The 19606-nt window shown below is 40.8% G+C and overlaps 1 protein-coding gene across 6 annotated transcripts in view; it reads right to left on the minus strand.

The window, feature by feature from the left end:
- Positions 1 to 19606, minus strand: part of REV1 (REV1 DNA directed polymerase) — a 62481-nt gene that overhangs the window by 28778 nt on the left and 14097 nt on the right. For all 6 annotated transcript variants that reach the window (XM_040993802.1, XM_040993798.1, XM_040993801.1 and 3 more), the window contains exons 3-6: positions 14720 to 14888; positions 7116 to 7268; positions 3455 to 4158; positions 513 to 620 (exon numbers count right to left, since the gene is read on the minus strand). In XM_040993802.1, coding sequence (XP_040849736.1) covers positions 513 to 620; positions 3455 to 4158; positions 7116 to 7268; positions 14720 to 14888 — 1134 coding nt within the window. The remainder of the gene's footprint in view (positions 1 to 512; positions 621 to 3454; positions 4159 to 7115; positions 7269 to 14719; positions 14889 to 19606) is intronic.

Raw genomic sequence — 19606 nt, forward strand, 5'->3', positions numbered from 1 at the left:
ATTCACAAACAAATCTGTGTTACCTAAGATTTCACTAAAGCAAAAAGTGCATAGAAAATCTGACATTCTAGAAAAACTCAGTAACAGAAAGTGATTATAAAAGCCAAAGGTGGGTATGTGCTGACTGCCCTAGCATGCTGGCATTATTGCTCAGAGTGGGGGATGCAGCAAGCCTCACACATTTTAGCCACCATAAAATTTCCACTCACTGATAAAGGAGCACTAAGTATAACTAAAATACAGAAACACCCAGGGTAGGTCCCTGCCTCTGTTCCTCTTAGCTGCCAAGGTAAAGGGTGAGATCTTCACTGAGAGGTGTCTCTGCAGTGAGCTGGCAAGTTCCCTATCCACCTGCATAGTTACAAACAGCAGGGACCAGGAAACTGGAGCAGGAACTGAACTTACCAAGGAACATCAGAAAGAAATTCATTTTAAGAAATTACGCTATTTCTTAGAATATATAATTTGTTAACACATATCAATTTTCTTAAAACATAAATGAGGATACAGACCTTTGAGATCTGGTCTATTTCGTATACCGACTGACACAAAGAAGCAATCCATATCAACATGCATTATACAGCTCTGGTGTCGGGGTGAACTCAATACTGACATATTTCCTAAAAGGAAAAAGAAAGTATTCAAACCCCAACCTTCCTTTTTTATTTATAAAAGTATCAGGTCTAGTTCATCTTAGGACTGCATATAAAAGATGTTTATAAGCAGAATGGAGCCTTTGAAAAACACAGAATCTATTATAGTTACATCTACTCTAAAGAGAAAGCTAATGTGTTTCCAAACATAATTTCAAATCAATTCTGAGGATACCATGATTTCTGGGTATACATTCTAATAATTAAGTTTCTAGCTAAAACATTCTGCCTCAAAAATTATATAAGCTGATTATCTTACACAAAAATGCATAAAGTTGTTTTTCTGTCTTCAGTGACAAGCAGATAAGTAAGTACCTTTTCATGAGCAATACTAGACAACCTACAAAGCATTATTTGACAAAATACTAACTGTAACAATGGGTACTGGGATCCAGTGTTTGGTAGGTGTCATATTTACATGTATTAACTTACCCAATTTCCTTACAAAACTGTGAGGTAGGTCATTTCTGCCCCCTACCCCCCATTTTCTAGATTAGTAACCAAGAGTAACACAGCTTAAGCTAAGACTCATGTTCATATGATTTTTGAGCTAACTACCATGATGCTGGTCTGAGTAAAAACACCTCAGGAATATAGAATATGGGAGCTGGCTTCGGAGTATATCCAGTTAAGCCACCACTTGCAATGCTGGCATCCCATAGAGGCACCAGTTGCAAGTTTCAATTCTCTACTTTTGATCCAGCTTAGAAGACGGCCCATGTGCTTGGGCCCCTGTACCTATGTGGGAGACCTGGATGAAGCTCCTGGCTCCTGGCTCTGGCCTGGCATAATCCTCACTACTGTTGGGTCTTATGAGAAGTGACCTAGAAGAATGAAGAGCCCTCTTCCTCTTTGTAAAAGAAAATCAATAAGGGCCTGGCGTGGTAGTCTAGTGGCTAAAGTCTTTGCCTTGAACGCGCCAGGATTCCATATTGATGCCAGTTCTAATCTGGTGGCCCTGCCTGCTTCTCATTCAGTTCCCTGCTTGTGGCCCGGGAAACCAGTTCAGAATGGCCCAAGGCCTTGGGATCCTGCACTTGTGTGGGAGATCTGGAAGAGGCTTTGGGTTTCTGGCTTTGAATCAGCTCAGCTTGGGCTGCTGCAGCGGCTTGGGAAGTGAATCAACAGATGGAAAATCTTCCTCTCTGTATCTCCTCCTCCCTGTATATCTGACTTTGCAATAAAAAAAAAAAAATCCCTGTAAGAACACCAATGGAAATTTTACTCCACTAAAACTCAGCTCTGACATATTTTTGAGGGGATCAAGGTGTCTTTCTGAAGATAACAGGTTCTAATAACACTGAACTACAAAGATTCATAAGGACCATTTTTACCTTAAGCCAGCCATACACAGAGTTCTCCTCTATTATCAGTCTCAAGACACATAAATCCTGGAATTAAGGACACTGGGCTTGTAAAAGTCTCAATCTCATAAAGGGATTATCCTCTGATAGTTTCAGAACACTTTAGTAACTGAGGGGTAATCTTGTCAGAACAGGTTCCAAAAAACCTGAAGATCAACCCCCTGAAAGTTTCTGGATCACTTGATTTACCAAACTGAATGTGACAGCAATTACCTAGTTCTCACTATGTGCAAGGCACTGAACCTCTGCTCCTGTTATTCTTCGTGAGCTCACACCCTCCTGAGATGAAGGGCATTGGCCACGCTTAGGCAGAGAGGAAACTGAGGCTCAGAGAGCTGAGCTACCCTGCACATGGTCCTGCCACACAGAGCAGCAGAGCTGAGGTTTGAATGCAGGCTAAGCTAGTCCATTTGCGGCATGAACTTCCTCGCCACCCTCGATACTCCCTTCAGAAACGATGGATACATCTCAACAATCACAATTCTGCCGTGCTGAAGCAGCACATCAACAATCCAAAACAGTGAGGTCATACCTTCACATAGTTCAGAATGCGTAAACCAAGCATCTGCCGCATGCTTTCAAGCACTATCACAATCTCGCATTTTATTCTCATTCGTGGAACTAACTTCTAATAGTTCCTTGAAGCTTTCAAAATTAAATGACCTCCAACTTTCAAGGTCAAGATACAAAATAAGACATCAAACATAACAAAAGGTAACAAAAAATTCATACAAGATTTCTATTACTTCCTAGGACAGAACCATTTGCTTTTCTCTTTACCTCAGTTTCCAATACTGTAAGTTACAGAGTAATACTAAATAACCTATGGGATTTGTTCCTCTAAGAAACAAAAATCCTATAATCAGGGGAAAAAAGCAATCCTCAACCAGATACTAATTTACAACTACTTATTGCTGGATTTGTTTTGTTCTGATGAGAAAAGCACAACAAAACAAAATGCAATCAATCAATTTCTCTAAAAGTTTTGTACTGTGATCACAGTAGCTGCATGCCAAAGGTATTTACTTTTTCTTTTTAAAATCACTGGTCTTCACCAAGCCAATTTCATTCTTACAGGAGTTTAACGACTGAAACTGAATTAAAACATGTCAGACTTGTACAGCTCAAAACTTCACCAACTGGTAAGGCGTACATGGGCAACACAATGATCAGAATGCCAATTGTGCTGCTATTCAAAATTACCACAAAACCTTCAGTAAGCCACAATCAAATCTAAAGTAAAAAAAAAAAAAAAATTAGTAAGTAAGGACGCTTTCCACAACCCAAAGTATTTACTGTAAGTCAGATAACATGACAGCCCAATCCCAGAGGCTTTAATGTGAGATCTTAGTATTCATGAGAATACCAATGTTGGTGCAAGAGCAAAATGATCAAACATGACCGTTTCTTAAGAAAACAATTTCAGTAAGTATCTACCTGTGTCAGTTACAACAAGGGCAGACCTGCCTGCTTTCATTTTTTTTAATTTTTCCCTTCCTGGAAAGATACCACTACTTTGTCTCTGTAGCATGTTGACAAACTCAGTAAATTCACACTTCCATGTTGCTATGTGATGTAGTCTTGAATGGGAATAAAAGTCTGAAATAAAATTGCAGTCTGAAGGTTTTGGCGGCACTGAAGGTGCTGCCTTGCTAACAGTAGGTACTGAAGAAGTGCTTTTTGTGCTTGAAGGCCCCTGAACAGTGGAGTGGTGAGCACCATTGATTTTAATGTTATTGTGCAAAGATGAAGAGCAAGCATTAGTTCTGTGAGGAATCCGCAAGGCCTCTGCGCTTCTGGTGCTTTGCTGTAGCTGCTGCGCTGTGCAGTCTCTGAAAGCAGCGCTGCTGTTCTCAGTGGCGTCCTCCTGGGCAGAGTCTGGAGCAAGCCTGCTGGCCACACTGTTGCCTTGGGGCACTAAGCAATCCTGCGTCTTTAAGGCACCATTAGAGCTAGGAGTGTGTCCATTAAAAATGGCACTGCTGCCTCCACGATGTGGAATTCCGTTAGGATTCCCTCCCGGAAAGGTCTGCTCCAGGTCCACGAAGCTAAAATCACTACTTGCATCTTCTTCATTCCAACAGTTCAGTCCATTGACTTTTACTTCGTTTTCTGTCTCAATCTTCTTTATTCTATGATTTCTAAAGCAGGAAAAAACTCAGATTAGTAATGTCTGACTTTCAGCTCAAAAGAGCTCTTTATACACACTTTGGCAGTGACCTCTTTAAAGACAGAGAAGTTACAGAGCACTGGTACAGCTCTGGCTCAGCAGTTCAGCTACCTGTCGGGATCGCTGCACACCAGAGTAACCTGGTTCGGGGCTCCCACCTTGAGCCTGCCCAGCCCAGCAGGTGTAATTACCAAGACAAGAGCTCCATCTCAGGTAAAATTAGAAGGGGAGGAAGCACACTCTGAAAATTACAGGAAATTTTTATGTTCTTTCAGTTCTGACAGGACAATTCTTCACTAAATCACTAAACAAAAGCTAATTCTTCACTGTTTGTCTAAATAAAGAGGGGAAAAATACTCTAAGACCTAAACAAAAATTTTACCTTCTTTCTGTTATATGACAAAACTAAGCCACAGTACCAGAAAAATTCTAGAATGTTAACCATCTTGTGTTTTAGTATTTCTTTTCCCCACTTTATAGAGTCCCAAAGAATAGAATGAAATCTGAGTCACTTAAAAGAAAAAAAAACAACACACACTAACTTTAATTACTTTTATCACCAAAAAAATTCATTGGATTTATAAGCTCTAAACACCTATTTTCCAAAACACACTGTTTGGCTTTTACCAAGTAACTACTCGCTAAATTAACCCAATGTGAGTAACTCTCACAAAAGTGGTCAAAAACTATTTGAATGGCTATTTCTATTTTTATTTAGTATTTATGTAAAGTAGTGCTAAACATCTTAAACCAAACAACACTACAAAGGGATTAAAATATCTAGACCACTTAATTTCAGCTAGGGAAAAATTACCTATTACTCCATCAACAGGGTGGTTGCAAAAGTGGATACTTTAGGACCAGTTCATGTGTAGTACATCAGTAAAATTCATACCTAGAAAAATGAGGTATTTGTCCTATTGACAGGAAAAATGGCATTTCACTCCCAAGAAACATTAAATTTAAACTTTAGGATAGATAATATAAGGCGATCTGGACCAAGTTTTCTAGTGACAGGTTCATAAACATTAAATCTTTTGCTAAGGTCACATCCGGATCCTCTACATGTTTCACGTATTGCTGGGTAATAATGACAAAACCAATTAGTATTACAGCATTCACATAAGCAACAACTCATGCATTATGCAGTAAAACTCCACTGAGAAATGTCCACAGCATTAGCACACTTACAGTCACGACCTAGAAGAGGGCTGCCACACACACACAGTGCCAGGGCACAGGCCAGAGACCTGCCACACTGCCAGGTTGTGTCCTTAGGCTTTCATTTTAGTATCAACTTGGTTTATGACAGAGGTGAGACGTAACACATGACCACCCACTAGGGACAGGCGTGGGCTCCACCAGCCATCTCACAGAATCCCACAGCCAACTCTGAGTCCATCCACACAGACGCTCTTGTCAGAGAATGGAAAACACAAAAGAAAACTGCAAAGGATTAACAGAGGAAGGAAAGAAAATCTAACCTTTTACATGTCAGAGAAAGCCTGGCTCTTCAGACAGAGAAAACAAGAAAGCAAAAAGTCACATCATAGCAGCTCAGAGATTTATACTGTGTATTCAACAGAACAAAAAAAAAAAAAAATCAGGGGAAGCACTAAGAGTGATGTAAAGCAAATCATATCTAATTTTTGTGTCAAAAACATATCTAAAGAATCTTGACAGTAACAAATGCAAGGGAAATGTACATATTCAAGAAATTAATGTTAATACACATTTCTGTGTACTAGTTTCTAGGCTTGGGGAGGCACCTGCAAAGCTCTACTAAAAACACCACCGACAGTTTAAGTCATTAGACAACAGCATAAACATACCAAGAAGTTAAGGCAAACAGGCAATTTTTTCCTAAAACTGTCACAAGGAAGGGCCAGCACACGGCTCAACTGGCTAATCCTCCCCCTGCAAGTGCTGCAATCCCACACAAGTATCAGTTTGTGTCCCAGCTGCTCCACTTCCAATCCACCCAAGCAGCAGAGGATATTAAGTCCTGGGGCCCCCGCACCCATGTGGGAGATGTGGAAGAAGTTCCTGGCTCCTGGTTCCAGACTGGCTCAGTTCCACTCCAGCCACTACAGCCATTTGGGGAGTGAACCAGGAAGAGCTTTCACTGAGTTTCCTCCTTTGTAACTCCACTTCTCAAATAAAAATAAGTAAGTCTTAAATTTTTTTTTTTTTTGGAAAAGATACTTAATTTCTATTTCACTTAGTGTGGGTAAGAAAAAGGATGAAGCTACATATTCTACAGAAAGGCTTTCTGCTATCAACTTATAAACGATGCCATGATTTTAAAAAGTAAAATTTTGAGGTAATGAGAAAAACATTCCAATATGCTTATAAGTGAATACAAGCGAAGCATTTAGTGACAACCACAAAAAGGCAGAAAACAGTGACACTCGATACTCCCAGGTTAATTATGACTTCTGATCTTTCAGGAAAAAAAAAATGTCCAACTCCCAAGGAAAGCAATTTAATAACTACGGGACTGGTGGTAATGAACACCTGAACGCAAGCTAAGGCAACACACTAATTACTTAGGAAACTAATTTCCTGAGGACTGTTTAGAAACTGTATATTTCAAAAATAACCTAGAAATGGCTACATACTACTATCTTTTCACACATGGCATATAACAAAAAAGCAGTTCGGACAGTCAGCTCAATATCCTATGGAAGTAACACTCCGTATCAAATTACTCTTAAAAGGAAATAATACTCAGGAAACTGAGAAAAATATACTAACAATTTAATTTCAAGCAAAATGTAGCATAAACAGAAACACTTCTTTACATTTTATGGAACTTTCATCATAAAAGATGTATTTGGGGTGTGTGTGTGTGTGTGTGTGTGTGTGTGTGTACCTCCTCTTCAGTAACAACCAAGTAAGGAGTATTTCCAGGCTAGGGAAACTTACACCCTGTTGTTGAGTTGCTTGGCTGTATTACTTGGACCTGGCAGAGGCTCCTCGGGTTTGCACACAGCATTGAAGTTGAGACTTTTCTGCACAGAGGACTGCCTGCTGTATAGCTGGTACGGAATGCAGGACAGCAGGCGTCCAGCTTTAATGCTGAAACAAAAGCAAAACCATGTTAGAGCTCCATACTTGAGTGCTTCATTAAAAAAAAAAAAATCAATGTTCTTAAAGATAGAATGTCATCAGCAACATAACCTGTCTTCCTAATTTATTCCTTCTCTTTCAATTTTAGTTGCCTCAGTATAAAATTATCTTAACTAAATACTGCAGGACAAGGTATTTCACCCACAAGAAGACATAAAGATCGATAATTTTTTAAAATTAGTGGTCAACAGAAACATTAGGGAAAAGCAAACAAACAAACAAACAAAATCTAATGAAAAACTGGATTCCAGAAAACCAACTGACCCTGGCTCCCGCTCAGCTCCGGCTACTGCAGCCCTCTTTCAATTTTAGTTGCCTCAGTATAAAATTATCTTAACTAAATACTGCAGGACAAGGTATTTCACCCACAAGAAGACATAAAGATCGATAATTTTTTAAAATTAGTGGTCAACAGAAACATTAGGGAAAAGCAAACAAACAAACAAACAAAATCTAATGAAAAACTGGATTCCAGAAAACCAACTGACCCTGGCTCCCGCTCAGCTCCGGCTACTGCAGCCCTCTTTCAATTTTAGTTGCCTCAGTATAAAATTATCTTAACTAAATACTGCAGGACAAGGTATTTCACCCACAAGAAGACATAAAGATCGATAATTTTTTAAAATTAGTGGTCAACAGAAACATTAGGGAAAAGCAAACAAACAAACAAACAAAATCTAATGAAAAACTGGATTCCAGAAAACCAACTGACCCTGGCTCCCGCTCAGCTCCGGCTACTGCAGCCATGCGGGAGCGAAGCATCAATGGCAGATCGTTATCTTTCACTCTCTCCTTCTCTCTATAAAGCTGCCTTCACAATAAACATAAGTGAATCCTATAAACAGTTTAAGCTGTAAGTAAAAACTACTAAATTATAAAAATATAAAACACTTTACCCAAACAGATTTATTATCACCTAAAAATTTTTATCAGAATTACAGTTTGTTGAAATATTGGATCCAAATCCTAAAATTAGGATGTTTATCATTTCACTTTGTTCTTTAATCAGTCACTCTTCTTCCTTTAACAAGCAGTCTCAACTGACCAGGTATGCATGTTTTCTTATAGCATTAACTGGCTTGCTCCCCACAGCATTCCAACTTCTCAACTCCCAAAATGTACAGACTCTGAATATCAGGTAGAATCGTTAACATTAACTTCCATCGTCTTAAGCACAATTTTAGGTAAGAAATAGTCAGTAGGGCCTAACATGATAGCCTAGTAGCTAAATCCTCGATTTGCATGCACCAGGATCCTATATGGGGGCCGGCTCATGTCTCAGCTGCTCCACTTCCCATCCAGCTCCCTTGCTTGTAGCTTGGGAAGGCAGCAGAGGATGGGCCAAACCCTCAGTCCCCTGCACCCACGTGGGAGACCTGGAAGAGACTCCTGGCTCCTGGCTTTGGACTGGCTGAGCCCTGACTGTTGTGACCACTTGGAGAGTGAACCAGTGGATAAAAGATCTTTCTAGGTCTGCTTCTCTCTGTAAGTCTTTCCAATAATTAAAAAAAAAAAAAAAAAAAAGAGGGAGAGATAATGAGCAGACTTGACACTGGGAAAAGCCGAAGTGTAAAGAGATAGAAATACCCGATTACACACTATGGCACTTCTACTCCCCTACCAGCATGTGCAGGGACGCAGATCCCACGGGAGCTCCCTAGGGTCAGCACGGACACAACAAGGGTGAGACCCCGTCCAGCTAATGAGCCACGGGACACAGCACAATTCTTAGACTTATGGAAGCACACCCAAGGAGATTATTTAAATTAAGCAATTAATTTAAACATCGCCACTTCCCAAATCAGATAGTGTCAGATATTTAGTGAAAGGATTTATAGTTCAATGAATACAGGATAAGAAATCCTAACCATTTGAAGTCCAAACCACTGTATACTAATTGCTTTTTTTTTTTAAGATTTATTTATTTTTATTGGAAAGGCAGATATACAGAGAGGAAGATCGTCCGTCCGATGAGTCACTCCCCAAGTGACCACAACGGCTGGTACTGTGCCAATCTGAAGCCAGGAGGCAGAAATTTCTTTCCAGGTCTCCCACACGGGTACAGGGTCCCAAGGCTTTGGGCCATCCTTGACTGCCATCCCAGGCCACAAGCAGGGAGCTGGATGGGAAGTGGAGCTGCCAGGATTAGAACCAGTGGCCATAGGGATCCCGGTGCGTTCAAGGCGAGGACCCTAACTGCTACGCTACTGTGCTGGGCCTCTGTATACTAACTGTTAACTCCCAATTATTTCATTTCATTCATTTCTGTGTCTACATAACTGTATATGGACAGAAATATTATCTGAAATATATTCTTAAAGACTTTTTAAAAGAATCAGGGATAATTCCTAACATGAACTTTCCTAAGCACAATTTAAACTTTTTAACAGAACAAGAGGCAATATGAAAAGTATTCATTGAAACAATGGATCATACATGCTACAGCACAGATGCCTCGGGGATATGAGCAGAAAGCAATACAAACTTCACCCGGCCTGACCTGAAGTTCTCCGTGTGCTGGACGACTCCCCACACACTTCACAAACTGAGCATGCCTTTCTGCCGTTTGATTTTCAAGAAATCATTACAATATACAAAGTTTTAAAAAATGAGAATTTTGTGGTTCCACATGTGTGCTGTGAGCTAGCAGATCAACGTAATGCCTGCGGTACTGGCATTTCTCATGAGCACCAGTTCAGGTTCTGGCTGCTCCGGATCTAATCAAGCTCAGTGTGACTGTGCCTGAAAAAGCAGAGGGGAGTGGCTCAAGTGCTTGTGTCCCTAACACCACGTTGGAGACCTAGAAGAAGCTCCTGGCTCAGGACTGGTCCCGTTCCAGCAATAGCGACCATTTGGGGAGTAAACCAGCAGATGGGAGATTCGTTTTCTCTCTCTCTCACTTCCGTACGAACCCTCCATAATGCAGCCTTTCAAGTAAAATTTTACCAAACAAAAAAAGCTTGACCCATGCCATACCAAACCAAACCTTGATAGGGAACTTTCAAAAGGGAAATTTAAGGGGCCTCCCAGGCCAAAGGAAAAGTTAAGGACTCTACCAGAAAAAAGAATGGGGACCATTGCCTAACCAGCAAGTACACAGCAAATGCTTAAATGTGACCATCTACGGAAAACAAGGAAACTAATATTATATAAGACAGGGGAACTAATTATATATAGGCAATTCCCTCCGTTTTCCCGGGCCTGGATTTCTGGATATGAACCGCTGGGTCTTAGGCATAACAGTAAGTCCCACTTCCTGCTAAAGCCTAGTTCATGTTTCTCTATGGGAATACTACAAAACCATCTCTGCCCAGAGGAAAAGGCCTTGCTCCCTTCTACATTCATCACTTGGGCAAAGATGAATCCTAAGGTGTTACTTTTAACAAGCAAACACATCCAGGCTATGCATTAAACACTTGGGTTTTCTTAAAATTTAGGCCAAAATGTGTGCATTCAGATGCTCACATACGTATTTTCAGAAACCATTAACCATGGTATTAACTGTAGTAACTTAACAAGTTTAAAGCCAAGCAGGGGGTTGTTCAGTTTCTGAAGGACAATTATTCACAGCAGAACCAGAAACACACTGCTGGAACAGCAAAGCAAACCCAGCGCACACCTTGTGGGCTCACATGTCCCACTGTGCCACCTCTTCCTCTACTTCTCCCAGGTCAGGCCTGTACCAGGATGTGCTGCCAGCGAAAATGATTTTTTAATCAGGCAACAGCAGCCACGATGAGAGGGTCTAAAGTCGCTTTTGTTTTTTTTTGATTTTGGGTTTTTTCCCCTAAAGAATGAACATGAAGACAGAACTTCCTGCTACTTCTGCCAGGCCCTGGGGTAGCGAGCGTACCCAGGATTACCACACTTGCCCGAGATTTCAGCAGGTCACTAGCTGTGTGCTGGGCACACCCCCAGCTTACTGAGAAGGCAAAGCCATGAAAACATGCCCAAGGATTTACAGTTTTTGTCAGTGGCATCAAGATGTTATAAAGAGCTCTGGATGTCAGTTTAAGGTGCTTACCAGCATAGAGGTGCCAAAGTACCTTTCTAATGCAGGGTATAACACATTAGCAGAAGGCAGGCTAAGATGAGGGCCTGCGGATGGCAGAGTCCGTATATTCTGTCCAGCATGGTAGCAGCTGCCTGACACGTGGCTGCTGAGAACTTCAGTTATGACTAGAGACCTAGAGACTTTTTTCTTTTTAGATTTCTTTGTTTTGGGCCCAGCGCTGTGGCCTAGTGGTTAAAGTCCTGGCCTTGAACGCGACAGGATCCCATATGGGTGCCGGTTCTAATCCCGGCAGCTCCACTTCCCATCCCAGCTCCCTGCTTGTGGCCTGAGAAAGCAGTCGAGGATGATCCAAAGCCAAATAAATAAATCTTTAAAAAAAAAAAAAAAGATTTTTTGTTTTTATTGGAAAAGCACATTTACATATTCTATCCTCTGATTCACTCCCTAAGTGGCCGCAACAGCTGGAGCCTGAAGCTTCTTCCAGGTCCCCAATGCAAGTGCTAGGTCCCAAGGCTCTGGGCCATCCTCTACTGCTTTCCCAGGCCACAAGCAGGGAGCTGGGTGGGAAGTGGAACCGCTGGGACAGGAACCAGTGCCCAAATGGGATCCTGGTGCAGGCAAGGTGAGGATTTCAGCCACCAGGCTATCGCACTAGGCGTGGTAAATTAATTTTTTATTTTTCATTAATTTGAACCCAGAAACTGACTCTCAATTCCACTACTGAGAACTGTTTTTGAAATCCTGGAACAATGTTAGTGTGTATTTTTCAACTATAAATTTTTCTTAAATCTCCTATGGGGTTGCAGAGTCCCAAGGCTAGGCCACAAGTAGGGAGCTGGATGGAAAGCGAGGCAGCTGGGACACGAATCAGTGACCATATGGGATCCTGGCCTACACAAATTGAGGATTTTAGCCACTGAGCCATCATGCTGAGCCCAAAACAAAATTTTCTACATAAATTAAGTCCTATCTAGGAAGAACACCTCCACCACCTCCCTCCTGTTTACAGACCACCCCCCTCATCCCTTTTTTAGCTAAACTGTTATCTCCAGATCTAAATCTAGCCATGGCATGACCTATGACAGCAACTCAGATGTGGAATAATGCTAAAAGGCTTTTTTTTTTTTTTTTCAAAATTTCTTTAATTTATTCTAAAGGCAGAGTTACACACACACACACACACACAGAGGGGGCGGGGGATAATCTTCCACCTGCTAGTTTGCTTCCCTCATCATGCCAATTGTCAGGGCTAGATCAGCTGAAATCAGATACCAGGAGCTTCACATCCTGGAGTCCAACATGGGTGCAGGAGTCCAAGTACTTGAGCCATCCCCTCTACTGCTTTTCCAGGTACTTTAGCAGGGAGCTGGACTTAAAGTGAAGCAGCCAGAACTTGAAACGGTACCCTATGGGATGCTAGTATGACAGACATGGGCTTAACCCACTTGCCACAACGCAGCCTCTTACGCTGACATAGTTCTCCCATGAGAATGAGAGTACCTATATGCTCGAATATCGTGGTCAAATATTTCCACTGCTGACTAAATCCCATTTTCTTTAAATGTTTTTACTTATCTGAAAGGCATAGAGACACAGACACAAATATTCTTCTTATGTTACTCAATCCCCAACTGTCTCCAAACTGCCAGGAATGGGCTATCATGGAGCCAATTCAGGGCACCAGGGAGGCAGACATTCCAGCGCCCGAGCCATGATCTGCTGCTTCCCAGGGTAAGCATCAGCAGGCAGTTGGAATCAGAAGTGGAGGTGGGACTCAACACCCCCGGCACTCCAATATGAAGTCCAGGCACCACAAGCAGCATTTTAACTGCTGTGCCAGAGGCCGGCCCTTGATGCTAAGCTCTCACACTGAACATTTCACAAGCCTTTTAGGAGGAGACACCACAGCAAGCCACATTATTCCATCCTTTCTGGCCTATGCACAGTGACTATGTCATGACAACACTGCAGAAGAGAAGGATCAGTGGGACCCTCTCAGGATAGGTCTTCAACCCTGTTCTTCAGGCTTTCAAAAACGCTTAGTGAGATATTATTTTGCTTTCTGAAATCAGTAATGAACGTCTGAACTTCTGTAACTGTTTCAAATAAAAAATATCTAATGTATTTTCTTACAGACTAAAAATAAAGAAAGCTCAGCAGCTGTGTTTTAGATTTCCATCTCTACAAGGCAGACATCATGCTAAGTAATTTGTTCAATGACTTCATTTCTCACATAAGTATAGTATACAGATATTATTACCCTTTTTTAACAAATGAGGAAACAAGGTACCAAGTGACTGAATAAAGTTTACTAACTTCACCGCGTTACACACAGAAGTTGCTGCATCTGAATGGGAACCCAGGTATGTCTCCCGTGAACAACTACAGCCTTTCCACTAATATGCTGCCTCGCACTGAACACACGCAAAAGTTTAGTGTAAGTTCTCACTGAATGCACACCATACAAGGCAAGCAAGCAACACTAAAGCCGCAGATTAAGTTAATTAAAGTTGTCAAGAATTAGCGAAAGCAACAAACAGAAGTAAGGCAACTGACTTTTAAAAGTAATTTTGCTGTTGGCTTCATCAGTATCCCAACACAATCCATTCATACAGATTATAATCTACTCATACAGTAAGCTATAAATATTCTGAATTCTATTGCCTATAAATTTAGCAACCACTCATACAACTTACATATCTCAAAATACACATCCCTTGATTTAATCACCAACAACCTACATGACATATTTAGACTTAGGAAGTTAACATAAATGGTAATCATTTCCAAACAAAAATGAAAACAAAATAATCAAATAATAATTACTAATAATATTCAAAACTGTTCTTTTTCCTCACTCTGCAACTCAGTTCCATGTAATTCTGATATATTAACATAAGGGCAAAAATCACACATAACATATAATAGAAAATGTGACAACATTTAGTTGGATACTAAGCTCCTTTTCTCTCACAACAATGTGAAGAGGCAGTGGAGGGATCTTTGTGTAATTTACTATGAATACAAATCAGATACAGAGAACACTGCCCAGCCCATTAGCAATACTGCAAACTTGCTGAATGAATAACATACTTGGTCAAGACACTCCCACAATCACTTCCTACTGCCTAGCTGAGTCATCTCCCCGCCTGCCCACAGTGTAAGTTACAAGAATACTAACACACTACTTTTCATAGGATGCCAAACCCTGGCTACATGAATCAACGTTGTGAGGCTAAAGGCAATGTTAAGCTATTTAGATGCTACTTATTTTTTCATCCTTCTTAACTGAAGCCATCTGTTAGGTAAGTATTTATAATAAAAAGTATTCCAATTTCCTTAGAAAGTGCTGGCTAAATTAAATTTAATAGAAAATTAAACTTACCTTTCCACAATCCATTCTGGTCGGATTACTTTCTCCCCTTTTAATTCTTTAATTTTTGCATTAGGAAGATTTGTGGCAATAATGTGCGTTGTTTTGGATCTGGAATAATATACATGGTATTGACCTCCATGCAACATCATTAGATTTCTCAATTCCTCAGCAGAAGGGTCTGTAAAATTAACACACGAGTGTATTCAGCTTTATGTATAAGAAAGTAAAACCCTAGGCTAAAAAGAATCGCCATCAACAGGTCAACCTCAGGAGCATCTGAGTTCACTCTCTGGCTGCTGTCAAGCACACAGCAGGGAAGCAACTGCTGCCTCAGCAGAAGCACTTCTCAGTCAACTGCCAGTCAAACAACAGCCACGGAGAGAGAACAGAGACCCCAACCAAAGTGCAAACAACACAGTATGCGGAAGCTTTTGACTATAGACGCATATGACACCGGTAACTTATGTTTTGAAAAAAATCAGTAACTATAAACTCATTATGGACCACTCCTGAGACATTAACTAATTCTTCAGCTCCTTCAGAGTAATGTGGAAATAGTCAGATAACGATTATTCATCCACATACAGTTTATTATAGGGCTTATTAACAGACTTTGTCTCTGAAATCTAGCCATTTTAATTCTTATTTAGTAAGCTAACTAAAAAGTTCTTCTTGTCCAGTTCTACTACAAAACTGCTCCATTTTGAAGAATTAATGTGGTTTATGCATTCTTATAAAGAAATGTCTGATTCACAAGTTAATTATTACCTGCATTACTATTATCACATTAAGTTATTTATTCTCAAACACTTTGTGTTTGCTCTAACTCATACCTCCCCAGCAACAGTGAGAGCGAGGAGCGAAGGGTGCACAGGAGGCCAGTGTATCTGCTTCAGCTACTCGCTAGCATATTCTCCTTAAATTCAGGCTGCACAAGTCCAAGCACTGAAATCACTGTTTATTTCAAATAGGTGAATTTTAGCTTTTGGCACAATGGAAACAAATTAATTTTAACTTTAGGGAAACTTCAAAAGAGCTATAGAAAAAAAGAATTACAAGCAAGCTTATTTTGCTTTTAAAAAATTGATTTCCATTAATTCCACGAAGTTTTTAAAATTTTCCTTATACAGGGTCCAGAGTGGTAGCCTAGTGGCTGAAGTCCTCACGTTGCATGCACCAGGATCCCATATGAGCGCCAGTTTGTATCCCGGTGGCCCCGCTTCCCACCCAGCTCCCTGCTTGTGGCCTGGGAAAGCACTGGAGAACAGCTCAAAGCCTTGGGACCCTGCACTCAGTGGGAGATCCGCAAGAGGCTCCTGGCTGCTGGCTCTGGACTGGCACACCTCCAACCATTGCCACCACTTGGGGACTGAATCAATGGACAGAAGATCTTTCCCTTTTATCTCTCCTCCTTTATATATATCTGACCTTACAATAAAATTAAGCATATCTTAAAAAAAAAAAAAAACTTCCCTCTAGAGATATGCTGAGTTTTCCTAATTTTTGGTAAATTCCTGCAGCACAGTTTGTCTGACTTTGTAGATTACAAATACTGTCCAAAATAAATATAATACAAAAGGCAATGCAAACTATGTGCATAATTTTTAAATTTTAGTAGTCACATTAAAAATAGCAAAACAAGGCCTGGTGTGATGGCCTGGTGGCTGGAGTTCTAGCCTTGGGCGCGCCAGGATCCCATGTGGGTGCTGGTTCTAATCCTGGCAGCCCAACTTCCCATCCAGCTCCCTGCTTATTGCCAGGAGGTAATAAGGGACAGCCGAAAGTCTTGGGACCCTGAACTGCATGGGAGACCAGCAGGAGGTTCCTGGCTTCAGCTCAGCTCCTGCCATTGCTGTCACTTGGGGAGCGAATCAGAGGACAGAAGATCTTCCTGTCTCTCCTTCTCTCTGTATGTCTGCCTTTTCAATAAAGGTAAATAAATCTTTAAAATGTATATATATATATATTACAAAACAAACTAAAACTAATTTTAGTAATTTTTTGCTTAGAAATATTTCAATAATTAGTGTTAAATGCTGAGATTTGTTCTTTTGTTCATCTATCTCCAGAATCAAGTTTTATTTTATATTTATAGTACATCTCAATTTAGACCAGCCACATTTCAAGCACTTACTACTTGTAACTTAAAGATAAACACAGCGGATCATGTAAGAGTATGAAATCATACTTTTAAATAAAATTAACTCAAAACTCATAAAAAAAAAAGTGTTCAGGACCTAAGGACCACAAAATGCAACCTACAACATCAGAACAACTCAACGTTGATTGTGGAAATTATTGAAAAGTTTTCACAGGAAGGATCAAAAAAATCAAACTGTAACATCAAATTGTGGAAATTAAATAGCCAATCAGTAATCTATAGCATATATTGTTTTTTAAAAGAGTAAGAGTAGGGCCCGGCGCGGTGGCGCAAGTGGTTAAAGGTCCTCGCCTTGCACGCCCGGGATCCCATATGGGCACTGGTTCTAATCCCAGCAGCCCCGCTTCCCTTCCAGCTCCCTGCCTGTGGCCTGGGAAAGCAGTGGAGGACGGCCCAAAGCTTTGGGACCCTGCACCCGCGTGGGAGACCCGGAAGAGGCTCCTGGCTTCGGATCGGCATAGTATCGGCCCGTTGCAGCTCACTTGGGGAGTGAATCATCGGATGGAAGATCTTCCTCTCTGTCTCTCCTCTCTGTATATCCGCCTTTCCAATGAAAAAATAATAAAAATAAATCTTTAAAAAAAAAAAAAAAGAGTAAGAGTGGGAAACATGAAATCTAAGATTAGATTAGATTAAAATGGACATCTAATTCAGTGAAAGATATGGAAACCTAAAAACTATTTCGCAAGTTAACCTATGACTTCCCTAAACTAATTCTATGGAACACAACTGGGTCACCTCTTCCACATAGCTACTCAAAGGATGTACCAAAATACATTAACATTATATACACATATTCATAATGCCCTCTTTTCTCCAGTAATTGCTTCTCTAGAAATTTGGAACTAGAAAATCTAGAGTTCAACGTCCTTCCACTGGATGAAGCCAAGAGGTTTTGTGAAGTTCAATGCAGAAAGTTCTTATATAGTTCTCAGTGTGAAGCAGACCGTGAAAACCAACCTACATAAACCATGATGACAGACTGACCTGAGTTTAATCATGGCTTTAAAACCCTTCGGTTGTGTCACTCTGGAAACAACACTTAACTCCTTTAGACTTTCTACTTCATAAACAAACATGCGGCACTTAGAAAGCTCTCACTATGAAGGCCATTAATACAAGCTAGGAGCTGTGCTTCAGTCCAGAAGGGCTCCGACTTTCACTGTCCACACCAATACCAATGCTGCCACACACAGCAGAGACCCACTCCATCAGCCCAAATCACCTGGCCTGGCTCCACTTATCTTGCTTTTAAATGAATTTTTAAAATAGCATGTCTCTCTGGTCCTATTTCTGCTGTAGAACATGCTCCCATAATACAAGTTTAAAGGGAATAAACAGTTCTAAAGACCGGCATAATAAATTCATCACATGTCTAATATTCTTTAACTCAGGAAATGCGGAACTACAGAAAGAAGCCTAATATCCAAAACCATACAATCAGAGTGACTTTAAGCATGCTGTGACACAGCACCTGCCCCAAGTGCTCACGGCAGCCCCCATCGTTGCTCCCACTGCAGTTATTAACTTTCTTAATGACACTGACAAGATTAACTAACCTTGTCTTTTCCTTCTGTTTACGGTCAGATTATCCCATGAAACATACACTTCTGGAGGGCAGGAACCTGGTCTGGGTTACTTTCAAATTCCTGGCACAAAACACAACTGTTTGCTTAGTTGATTAATTAATCCTGAAAATACCAAAGACTCCTAGTTTGCAATCTATTCCTCTAGCAAAACTGGAGTGGCAAGTGATTACCAATATTTCAGTTTTTGAAGCATTCACACACTCACTCAAAAATTAGAGAAGTCATACAGCATACTACCAACATCAACTGGGATCAACCTGGACAGCCATTATGTGTCAATTCCGTGTCCCTGGGCACCAGAGTCCCAGTTTCCTCACATATAACTCAGGACAGGTAACAACAATGCCTCAAGGCCGCTGAGGTAGTTCAAATAACTCACCAAAAGAATAGTAAGAATTACGTGCCACCCATTACAAATCATGACTAGAATGAACACCTACTCCATAGCAGAGGGCACTGTCTTCCTACTAACCAGCACATTTGCTCAGGCGACCAGCCCCTTCTCTCAGCCCATTTTTTCCTTCCAGCATACCCTTGATGGACTGACAAGGAAATAGAAAGGAAAAAAAAAAAAAAAAAACTAGACCAGGAAACTCCATACTCAAATCTTTGCAATCAATGTCACACTCTAGGGAATGTTACAACTCAGAGCTCCAAGCAGTCCACTGGTCGCTTCACTTTCCCAGAGTAGTACAGACTAGCCTAATCAAGTTAAACAGACAAGGCAAAGTAACTAAGACCCTGCATTATACATTCTCATTGCACATACTATTTTTCAAGAGTATAAAAAATATAATTTAACAAATTACCCACAAAAATGATCACTTCTAGTTTATTACTGACATTGGTACAGATCTTTTAAAAGTTAACACCAATATCTCTGAGGCTCAGTGGTTACACAGTAGCTCCATACATGATTTTTTAGCAAAAGAAAACTGCAGCACTGGCTCTAACAAGAGATTTTAAAAATCACTTCCTGGGCCTGGTATGGTGGCCTAGTGGCTAAAATCCTTGCCTTGAATACTGAGATCCCACATGGATGCCAGTTCTAACCCTGGCAGCCCAGCATTCCATCTGGCTCCATGCTTGTGGCCTGGGAAAGCAGTCAAGGATGACCCAAGGCCTTGGGACCTGCACCTGCATGGG

Source organism: Ochotona curzoniae, unplaced genomic scaffold, assembly GCF_017591425.1.
Source record: "Ochotona curzoniae isolate NIBS_2020 unplaced genomic scaffold, NIBS_Ocur_1.0 contig_883, whole genome shotgun sequence".
Lineage (NCBI taxonomy): Eukaryota > Metazoa > Chordata > Mammalia > Lagomorpha > Ochotonidae > Ochotona > Ochotona curzoniae.